At 34.2% G+C, this 12,056-nt stretch overlaps 1 protein-coding gene across 4 annotated transcripts in view; it reads left to right on the top strand.

Annotated features, from left to right (window-relative positions):
* Positions 1-12,056, top strand: part of LOC134529779 (WASH complex subunit 2-like) — a 58,855-nt gene that overhangs the window by 13,853 nt on the left and 32,946 nt on the right. For 2 of the 4 annotated variants that reach the window (XM_063364216.1, XM_063364218.1), the window contains exons 4-8: positions 699-841; positions 1,201-1,423; positions 4,279-4,464; positions 7,522-7,624; positions 9,056-9,196. In XM_063364216.1, coding sequence (XP_063220286.1) covers positions 699-841; positions 1,201-1,423; positions 4,279-4,464; positions 7,522-7,624; positions 9,056-9,196 — 796 coding nt within the window. The remainder of the gene's footprint in view (positions 1-698; positions 842-1,200; positions 1,424-4,278; positions 4,465-7,521; positions 7,625-9,055; positions 9,197-12,056) is intronic. The other 2 variants (XM_063364217.1, XM_063364219.1) reach the window with 1 other exon arrangement.

The following is a 12,056-nucleotide window of genomic DNA, read 5'->3' as shown; positions in this document are numbered from 1 at the left end:
TTTATGTTCCTTAACCTGTTTCGAGCATTACGTGCTTATTTTTTCCTGTTTGATTTACAGTGAAATGATTGTGTGAGATATCCTTTATAAACATCATCTAACTACCTAACACCCTTGTATCAAACCATTTGAAGCAAATATAGTTTGAGTCAATTGGAATTTGACCATGCTTTTAAAAATAAATTTGGTAGTTTGGGAAAGCCTTAACCATGCTAGCCATGACATAATCACCATTGTCATGATCCAGGTCTGCCAACGTCAAGATTGGGTATCGGCAGTCGAGCCAATAGATGCTGGAGTGCAACAAGAATATAAGTAGACTATGAATGTGAAAGATTGTTGTACTGATTTATTGACTCACAAACAAACTATTTATATGCAGTTAATATTTAGCAGATGTAAGTTTTTTTTTAATTGCGTGAAAAATTTGTGCTTTAGAAACTTTGAGCATGACAGATATACTTCCATGCAACAGCTCTGGCTAATGTAAATTTTCATGGTTTATGTATGTTAATTTTTTCATTTAGACTTGAAAAATATTTCTATGACTCTTTTAAATGTGACATTGGTTTGCAGTGTCATTGTGTGTTTTATATTCATGTTGTTTTTTCTGCTGAAAACTTGATGAATAATTTTACAACTATTTAAAAAAAAAATGTTTATTAATGTTCAGCATATTGTTATATGTTCTGTGCTAGGTTAAGTCAAAGGAAGAGCAAGCAGCTGAAAACCTGGCAACTGTAAAAAATTCTGTAATGTTAGGGTTATCAGTTTTGGACACCATGTTTGATACTGTTGAAGTACCTTCAAGTGATAGTGAAGATGAAGAAAATTCAGAAAGGTATAGAACATTTAATATTATTTTTGTTTTACAGTAGTATATCACTAAATTTTAAACCTATCTTCAGATATCGTTATGTATATAAAGTTTTGAGCATTATTATTTTTTTATTATTTTCTGTTAGTAAATGAGAATTTTTGTTTTATATGGGGATGGGGGTAAAGAAAAATGAAGATTGGTTTGCTTATTACTTTAATTTCTCTGATCAAGCTTAAAAATTGTGATAAAATTATGTGATGTACCGTAATAGTTCTAAAATTAGTTAACTAGTCTAGTGTTGCATTGAAATGTGAATTTCATAGCTGTTAAAGGGTTCCTTATCCTTCTACGTCATGGAAACACTTTTTGTGTTCTTTCAGTATTGGCCGTGTTATACTTCAGCCAAGGAACACTTACTTGCTGCAGCCATTACCCTGTATGATAGGTACAAAAGAGTTTTTAGACGATGACACAGTAGGGCTGGCAGAGCTACTTAGTGATGAAGATAATGTGGAGCATAACGCACTCCCTTTGAGTAGCAGTGGTACGAACAGTGATGAGGAGCATGAGGTCACCGAAGCAGATGAGAGCAGACATATTCATGTGAGTACTAAAAATCCATGGTTAAAACTAAATAAACAGTAAAGGAAATTTAGTAGTATGCTACTTTGCCTTTGTCTCTAGCAATTTAAAAAAAAAATTGAGTAATAAATAATTGCAGTTAGTAGTTGGGTCTTCTACCAATTTTCTTACACAAGAGATTTTACACTCAACTTTTGCTCAAAATATTAAATTTGTCTTTTCAGAGGAAATTCTGGTTTGTATTTATATTTATTAGAATTGGTGGTGTAGTAGTCAGTGCACCTGAATTCTAGCTCTAGGGGTCGTGATTCAGATTTCAAATCGTGGTTGGCTGTATTTAGGATTTATTTTGCTCTTCCAATTAGCTTTCCAGGATAAGCCAGAAATGTTAATATCCCAAAAAATAAAACATATGTGTATAGTTAGTTCTAGTTAACTTATTTTGTTACAAAATTGCTGCCAAATACATAGAAACTGTCCTCAGATTATTTTGAAATTTTTTACACACTCTTTTTTCTGTACCACTATGATTTGCTCTTGCTTTCATACCAGAATCCTATGAGAGTTTGTGATTGCTTTACAGTTGCGACAAATATGAATGCTTAATTATGAATCACAACATTCATTCACCATATGTGAATGTCTAACAAAATCACATTTACACACACTCACTCACACATGCGCACACATGCTCACACACACATGCACACACACATGCACACACACACACTTACACACTTACTCTCTCTCTCTCTCTCTCTCTCTCTCACACACACACACACACACACTTTAAAGTTTTGTTGTACAAGATTTTTTTTAAATAATGAAACAGTATGTCTAGAATCTTAGGAAACTGGGTTTATAAACAAACAAACTACGTAATTCAGTGAAACAGAAATACACTACTGCAATATGTTGCATGTGAAAATGTGTCAGCCATAAGTTTATGTTTGGTAACAACTATAATCTTTTAGAATAATTCATTTGGTTTGGGCTAGTGCTGGTTGAAGAAATAAAGGAATTTCACAACAGTTAATGTTAACTTTATTACAATGTTTTTTTAAGTGATTAGAATATTTAATCTCTTACATGTTTATGAGTCACTAAATTTAAGTTAGTACATATTTAAATTTTTAGGTATATTTATTTTTATTCACAAATTTGTAAAATTTTGCATGCAATATTGTTACCAACTTCACACAGTAACATAATTGATTTATTTAGGGTATGTAAATTATTTCTCTGAAAATAATATTGTTCAGAAAATTTTGTTTTTTAAATTTTCTAGTACACGATCATTGAGTTAGGTGCTTGTTAACTAATAGATAATAATATTAATAGATACTAGTAGTGTTTTGCAGTCTTCAAAAAAACTATAAATTTGTAAAGCTAGTTATGATTATGTGTTAGTTTGGTTAATTAAAATGGAGTGATGCTGTGGTTAAGACCCTAGACTTGCATTCCAAAGGACCCTGGTTTGAATCCTATTCCTAACATCGTAGTGGGTTTCCCATGGTACAATCGTTAACTTATCCCTCACTTAGCACGACTAATTTGTTCCTAAAAATGCTCGTGTTATTCAAAATTGCGTATTCTGAAGCATTAGTTTCCATAAATAGCAAGGCTAATTAATTTAATGTGTTCCAAAATTGTGTAGGAAAATATACTTTACGTAATATAAATGCATTGAATAACACTCAAATATAAATATGTCACACCATTTATCTTTATATGACTCCCATCGCACTTTGTATGACAAATACGACACTGTGTAACGGGGGATACGTGGTTATGTACTTTATTGTCAGTCGGCTGGCTGACTTGCCCGCCCGGGCGTGACCTTCAACTCACGTCGCGTACCTTTCCAAACCATCCTTTACTGACAGTGAAACCGATATTACTGTCCGGATAATTACTTTTTAATTTTTCAAAAATTAAAGTTCTTATTCGCGTATCACCACCTGGTTCACACCAATCCTGTCAGGCCAATGATTTTTTTTTTCATTGCATCATTCATTTAACAACCTTTTCCACGTGAATCATCTGTTCATTTCTGTTCCGGTATCTAATGTCAAATATATTCCCGCTAGTACAAACAACAGCATCAGACTTATATAAACTTTTGGTATGAGTCCTTATTTCGTACGATTGGGAGCACAGTTGACTTGCTTAAAACTAAAGTGCGACCAACATAAGCGTGGCTTTCATGACAATCTGCACGCCATAATACTTCCAGTTTTGTCTCAAATACTTGAACACTATGCAATATGAGTGATCAAACCGTACAGTTACCGGCAGCTAAATGGGCAGAGGTTGCTTTTGTTTGAGTGAATTCCCTGCCACTGGCTAGACTGAGTTCACGGCCCGGTCTGTGGCCAGGCGACAATGGTACGGCACGGCGTCATACGCGCGGACGTAAAAACATTTGGTCCTTTACACTCCATAGCCGCAATTTAAATTGCCATCGCTGATGTTTGTACAACAGCCCATTACGTAGACAGACCTGCGCGCGCATCTCTTCCCCCCTTGTTTGGCTAACTGTATCCCACGGCACATCTGTTGTTTACAGAAGTTGAAACAGACTTCGTGGCGTCGTGCTTTACTTTTTTTTGCCTGGGGAGATTTCGCGCTAACTGAAATTTACAGACGTGCTATTCAAGACTGGGGCAGTAAAACAGTAAAATTCACATCGCGCTAAATGAATCCGTGCAATCTGAAGACGTGCTAAGTGAGGGATATGTGTACTTACTGTTTGCTATGCTGATTCCTTCGCCGATATTCTCTGTTGTGTATTGTTATCTATAATGACTTCCTGTTGAAGAGATGATTAGCCCAAGTGAAGTAATAAAATAATTTCATTAATGTTTTATTTGTAGAGTTATGTTTCAACTGAAAGTGAAAACTCAGAACCAGAGAGTGAAAGAAGTATATTTTTAGGGAAGAAAAACTTTATTGAACCATCTTGTAAGTTTATGGAAATCCCAGAAGTGTCTGATAATGAAGGAGCTATATTTGGTGGAGAAAGTCCACCAGAAGTAGAATCTGTTTCTGGTCTTCCAAAGGTTAGTTGGTGTAATTGGTTTGTATAATGTTTTTGTTATATTTTGTGCCGACAACAGCGACAAATGATAAGTTGTAGAAAACATGATAAAGAGTATAGCCATTACAATTTAGTTAAGCAAGTGTACATGCAAGTCATTTGGGAATGATATGAGAAAGTGTGGTTGTTGGAAGTCCAGCCAATTAAATACATCCAGTGCTTGATATTACTTTTGTATCATTCTATTACTATTGCAGTTACCATATAATGGCCTCACACAGTAATAATTATTAGTGAGTTTCTAACATTATACAATAATCATATTTACCCCTTATGAATGTTTCAAATTAATTAATTCCAAGTAAAAGAAATTCTCCAGTAACTGAATTAATTTTTTTTTACCATAACAAGTAAAATTCAATATATTTGGTAAATAGCAGAAACAGCACCAGTAGTGTTTATATCTATTACAAGTTTAGTTCAATACTTGTGTTGTAAGTGTTTGAAAATAGTACACTTAATTTAAAAATAAAATTATTTTTATTTTTGGCCATAAAGGCCCTGTCACACTGTCAAATATATTGTATCCAATAAATTGGACAACAAAATTTGAAGGGTGATTTTGGATGAAATACGTCTTCAAATATATTGTATTCAATATTATTTGACGAGCAATGTAAAATATATTTGAAGTCATTTCACACTATCAATTTTCTTTGAGTGAGCTCGTTTTACCAAACATTCTGTAGAGAACTGTAAATGACAGTATTTAGAATCAAAAACAAATTTTGGGTCAAGGAACGCGGGCTTTTTTAAGTAGGTTATATTCCAATTTAGGTATATTGTGATCATACACAGTTTAAAATTTACGTTTTCCAGGTGTTTGCAATGCCTGCATTAAGAGCATCAAAGTGTTTCAAAAGCTGTAGCTGTAATTGCAATTGTAGCAAGTCTCAGTAAACTAGAAGAGAAATCTAAGAAAAGGAAACGCAAATGGTGGACGAGACAGTGGATAATTTCCCGGCAAAAAAATGGTGTTTTACCCATTTTTGTCATGAACTTCGATACGAAGATGCCGATTCATTTCCGAACTATGTAATAATGGATTCTGAAAGTTTTGATCATCTTCTTTCAATTGTGGAGTCTCGCATTGCAAAGAAGGATACTCATTTGTGCCAGTCTATACCAGCAAAGCAGAGGCTGGCAGTTACATTAAGATTTTTGGCGACAGGGGAATCATTTTAGTCCCTTATGTTCTCTACGAGTATTCCACACAACACCATCTCAAAATTTTTACCTGAAATTTGTAGTGCAATTTATAGTGCTCTTCAAAAACAATATTTAAAGGTATCTTTAGTAAGAATAAAACATATAATTAAATGTAAATCTGCAAGTAGGCATATCCCTTCTCATTCCCGCTTATTTTCTCACCCAACTAGCTGCTGTTGTATGGACACTTTCACTTGTATTTCATCAAAATTGTTCTTATACTTTAAAGTGAATGTGTTAATTTTTTGCTGTGTTTAGAAATTGACAATTTTGTTTTATTTTGAATTAAGTGTATTTACTGTTACAAACCTCAACCTGAGCCTTTAAGCTAACTTCACCTCAGTCACATTATCTCTTTAAAATAATTTTTTAACGAGATATTAGACCAGGTATGCTTGTTTCGTACAGCCTGGGAAGTATAGGCTTACTGACAAGGATCTGCTACACAAATATTTACATTCACGAAAAATGGTATTACTTTCAAAACTTAAATAATAATAATTGAACACGTAGGCAGAATTTTAATATTTCTAGGCCTTTCTTGCAAATCACCAGAGCTACTTGCTTACTCAGAGATGCTGCTTTAACATAAGTCAGTACCATCTATTGTCAGGAAATTATGAGTCTATATTCCAGAAAATTCCAGACAATACTTACAGAGTAGCAGCTATTGTGAAATAAGGAGAACAATGACTTATAAGAAAGATTGATTGGGTAAGCCAAAATAATTTTAGTTACATTAAGTCTCTGAATTGAAATATTTTAAAATTTATTATAGGTGTTATTAATTTGGATTTGTAGGTAAAAGTTCAGAAATGCATATCCTAGTTTTGATACCTCATTCCTGATGGCACATTTTGTACGCAATGCTTGCTGTTTTAATTTAGTGTATCAACAATACCTGAACATAAGCAAAACTGGTATAGCAATCAAATAATGATCGTAAGTTGAATAGAAGATGTTTTCTGGTTTAAGGACCATAATATTACAAAACTACAGTAACTTCTTTTAGTCAAATATATTAACCTGCACTTCCGTACATACAGATTCAATTGGAGGAAAATATACAATAACAATTACATATTCCAGCAGGAAATAAAATAGTATTAATTCAATTACTGCATTTATTTCCCATTCGCCATTGCTGATATTTAAACTATTACACTTCGGAAACGGAAACAAAAGCGGCCACTTTATTTTAGATAACTCTGATTGGCTGATCCCATCCAACATCCAACATATTTTAGAACCAGTCCTATACGTAAAATATTTGAAGGAAACTCTAGACATTCAATCTCTCAAATAAACATGGCTGCGATAGTGACGTTTAACGTGACGTCACAACCCTCAAAGATATTGGATCCAACATATTGGAAGGTGTTGGAAGCTAAAATTTGACAGTGTGACAGGGCCTTAATGGATAGAGATTTATCTAGAAATTTTATGAAATTAATTTTTGGATAAGTGTTTGTGTCAAGATGTTTTAATAGTTATTTTCAACACTTAATTTACTGTTTACAATAGAAGATGATAAAACACATATTCATAATTATTGTTGTAGAAAAATTTTACAAACATCAGACATAATTAAAAGTGAGGGTGGGAAAATTGAAGTATTTACTGGTAAACCTTGCCCCTTCAGCCAAATCTCCGGGCGGGCAGCAGCATCTTTCTTCACTCTCCCTCCTATACTTGTTACCATGTCCCAGTCGTACAGTTTTTATAGATTGTTGACTTTTTGAATGCCCAGTGTCAATAAGCTTACACATATATGTGTGCTTAATATTCTGTTTATAAATTTATATTTTAGGCCACAGCTCCTGTTGATTTTGCCAGTGAGTTGGCTGCTAAACTTGGTGATATACGAGGAGAGAAAACAAGTATTGCAGGAAATGCCCAGAAGCAAAGCCAAGGTAAGGGCATCGTCAAATTAGTAAAAATCATTCATCTACCATTGATCACTATGTGGTTCACTGTGTATGAAAGAGGTGAATGAAAAACATATGTGCTAAGCCCCCATTACAAAATCAAAATAATATTGATGGAGAACTTCAACCTCTGTATAGCTATTGAATGTAGATTGTAACCCTATGCTACCATATTTGTTATTTACAATTATTTTAGTATGAATTAATTTGAGTGATTTTGATCGTTAAATTCTGGTGCATAAAGTCTTTGTGTGACATGAAGTTGATTTTTTTGAGTAAAACCCTATCCCACCTTTTGAAAGTATACTACTTTTGTATATGTCATTTAGCAGTAGAGTGTCTTATAAAAACTTCTTGATTAATTAATACGTAGAGTAGAAGCTGGAGTCCACGGTGTTTGAGTGGTCCAATCACTGCCTTCTGCAATGGCATCCTGGATCAATTCCCGGTCAGTTTGAACCCAATTTTTGTTCAAGCGGGAAACGTAGCTGATGTTTTGGTGAGACACAGTTTTTCTCCCCCCTCCCCCCCATTTACTCTGACAGCTTTATTCTCATCACTTCACTCCTCATTGTCTCTAACCTCTAATGATCCCATTGTTGACAAGATGCTATGGCATAGTTTATTCATTCACAATAGAAGTCCAATTTAACGTGGTTTTTTGGGAACATAACTAACATCTGAGTTTGTTATTCTGGGAAGAGAACCAGTCATGTCAGTAAGTAGATTGAAACTGTCAACACACTGATAAGGCTTAAAACATGTTTGTAAAAGAGTTTAGGAAAGTTGATAGATGTTATGTTTCCTTAATTGGGACTGTTGTGAGCGTATAAGCACCACACTAGTGCATTCCAGCTAATCTCAATCTCGATCTGAAAATTTTACCTGTATAAAAACACGCATGTATACTAATGCAATGTTGTTTAAAAATTTCAAAGGAATCGGTAAAGAACTTTAGGTGATTTCAGATTTTTTAAAAAAATTTAAATTTTTTTATTATATAAAAACACATGTGTAAACAAATGCAACGTTGTGTCAAAATTTCAAAGTAATCGGTGAAGAACTTTGGGAGATTACAAATGAACATTTACCTTTTTATTTATATAGATTGAAGTGTAGCAATTATAGTTATAATTTTTTATGTTAACCTTTACTGTGAACTTAGTAAGTATTATGTGTAGAATAAATTGGTGCAGTTTTTGAGTTCATTTAATCATGAAGGTCAGGAAACTGTAGCAAGAAAAATAAGGGAAATGTAGGCTCTGTCAGCATACAGAGCAAAAAACTTTGTTGAAGACAAAGACTACATCCCAGTGGTACTTGTTGATATGGGAGTATTCTCCAAACTCTTTTTGATATGTTGTACTTTGTTTTCATCAGACATATATTCAGCATGGCTTTTTTTTTAAATGACAGGTTATATTTTTGGAGATGATGGTCCTGAAGATTCCTTGTTTGAACATGGTGTTGAAAAAAGAGAAGGTGGCCTCTTCGATGACTTTGACCACCTGAAAAAACAGGAAGAAAGTTTATGGAATAGCAGTTTATCTAATCAAAGTTAGTATTGCATCTTGATAATTCACTATTTATCAAAAAAATATTGCTTGTTTTAAATAAAATTTACAAAGATTAATATGACTATGATATAAGTGCACCTATCCCTCACTTAGCACAGCTTCAGATTGCACGGATTCATTTAGCGCGATGTTAATTTTACTGCCCCAGTCTTGAATAGCACTTCTGTAAATTTCAGTTAGCACGAAATCTCCACATGCAAAAAAAAAGTTGAGCACGACGCCACGAAGTCTGTTTCAACTTCTGTAAACAACAGATGTGTCGTGGGATACAGTTAGCCAAACAAGGGGGGAAGAGATGCGCGCGCAGGTCTGTCTACGCTATCGGCTGTTATACAAACATCAGCTATGGCAAGTTAAATTGCGGCTATGGAGTGTAAAGGACCAAATGTTTTTACGTCCGCGCGTATGCCACCGTGCTGTACCGTTGTCGCCTGGCCACAGACCGGGCCGTGAACTCAGTCTAGCCAGTGGCAGGGCATTCACTCAAACAAAAGCAACCTCTGCCCATTTAGCTGCCGCTAACTGTACGTGCTTGATCACTCATAATGCATCGTGTTCAAGTATTTGAGACAAAACTAGAAGTATTACGGCGTGCAGATTGACATGAAGGCCATGCTTATGTTGGTCGCACTTTAGTTTTAAGCAAGTCAACTGTGCGCACATTTTTCTTTTAAAGACGTTTTTAAACGTGATAACCTTTATCTGTTAGTCTGCGTCGCCGCGTTGTCTGTTTATAAAAATGTAGCCAGCGCTAGTTGGCATCATTCATGTTTGGCTGTTTTGCTTCCCGTAAAGAGCGCGTCACGTAGTCGAATATTGATATCTCGCCGATTGCATGCAACGCGCGCTTTCTGTCTTGTGCCAAGTTTACTACATTTGATAGCCCGCGCTCTTTCGTAGTGTACTACGACGATAGTTATGTGTTAGTTCAGGCTCACATTTGGGTCACAGATTTTGTTCTTCAATTTAAAGTTGAAGAAAGGTTTTTTTTTGCAGGACTTATTAATTTAAATTATTTGGCGTGCTTTTTTATACACTACTTTTAAAATAAACTTACTTTCCATGAATGAGTTATGTTTTTATGAATAACTTTACCTAACAACAATTTTTTTTTCGCATAAAAATTGCATCCCTACTTTTTAAACTTGGTCTTATTATAAATTGTGCGACGATTATGTGATAAGACACGGTAAGCACTTTAATTTTTAAAAAATTAAAATGTAATTATCCGGGCAGTAATATTGGTTTCACTGTCAGTAAAGGATGGTTTGGATAGAAATGCGACGTTTGTTGAAGGTCATGCCCGGACGGGCAAGTCAGCCAGCCGACTGATGATAAAGTACATACAAAACCCACGTATCTCCCGTTACGCGGTGTCGTATTTGTCATACATTAGTGGGACAGGAGGCATATAAAGATTAATGGTGTGACATATTTTTGGTCGAGTGTTATTCTACGCATTTATATTACGTAAAGTATATTTTCCTAGACAATTTTGGAACACTTTAATTAAATTAGCCTTTCTATTTATGGAAACTAATGCTTCAGAATACGCGATTTCAAATAACACGAGCATTTTTAGGAACGAATTAGTCGTGCTAAGTGAGGGATAGGAGTATAGCAATAAAAATATGTACAATCTGATTAATAATTCTTAAAAAACATTGCACTGGTTAAACAGCATGAATTTTTAAAGCATGAGTAATTAATTTCTGTGTCTGTGTCACATAGCATAAGCCATGTAAAGAAGCATAAACTTCCAATTATATATTTGTATTTATTCGTGTATTTGTTTATACAATTTGAGTGCAAGCCATACAATTGTGGGACGTAGATTGACTAATGTACACAAAATAATATATAAAACATGACAATTTGACACCTTGTTACTTTCCAGCTTGTCATTCTTATTGCTGAAGAAACAAGACAAGGCCTACTCTAAGAATGATAGTTCTCCAGTTACATTTACAATACCTCGAAGAGAATGGATAGTGATTAGGGTTTTGTCTGGAAACTTGCTTCTTTCTCCCCTCTGTAATATTAGGTTCCACAGACCTCTCTGTGGTGGACTGTTTTGTCAGTTTGGAGGCTCCGATCGATTGTGCTGTGTTATTTTTGTTGGGGAAGGGCTGTGACACCACATAGTGATACAGTTTTACACCTCTTCTGTAATACATAAATAACATTTTTTTGTGTGTAAACATCTTAGCTCTCATTATAAAGCTTTTGGTTGGAGTAACATCATAATATAATAATAATAATTATAATTTTGAATCAGCTTAGTAAGGTTAAGGTTGGTTTGTAGGAAGTGTTTACTGACTGATTTCAGTAGTTTCAGCAAAAGCAAATATACCAACATATGTTATGTGTTTTAAAATGTTTCAGGTTAATATTTTAGTAATGTATAAGTATAATTTCTAACGTGTGCTGGAACTTAATAGAATTAGCTGGTTAGTGAATATTAACAAGATGGAGAGTATTTTAATAAAATTCCATGTTGAAAATCAGATTCAAAGCCGGGGTTTTATCAGAACCGTTTCTTATAGTTTATTTTTCCAGTTGTTTCATACTGCTAATTGTTATCTGCGTTAGATGGTGGTAAGCAACGTTTACGATTTAGGCAGCAAATTCTAGCGGCAGGTGCAGAAAGTGTGTGTTCGGTTCGCATCCAGAAATGTTGGTGTTTTAAAAGTGAATATTTTATTTATTGTTTATTTATCACGCTCTGCATTATTTTAAAGATTTCTACGTTAAATTTTGTCCAAGTTTTCTATTATAAGTTTATTTGCAACATGAACAACATGAGAACGCATGTGTTTGCTGGTTACTGAGGATACATG

This window comes from Bacillus rossius, chromosome 2 (assembly GCF_032445375.1).
Source record: "Bacillus rossius redtenbacheri isolate Brsri chromosome 2, Brsri_v3, whole genome shotgun sequence".
NCBI lineage: Eukaryota > Metazoa > Arthropoda > Insecta > Phasmatodea > Bacillidae > Bacillus > Bacillus rossius.
Note: the sequence above shows the minus strand (reverse complement) of the source record. Positions and strands in the feature narration are given on the sequence as shown.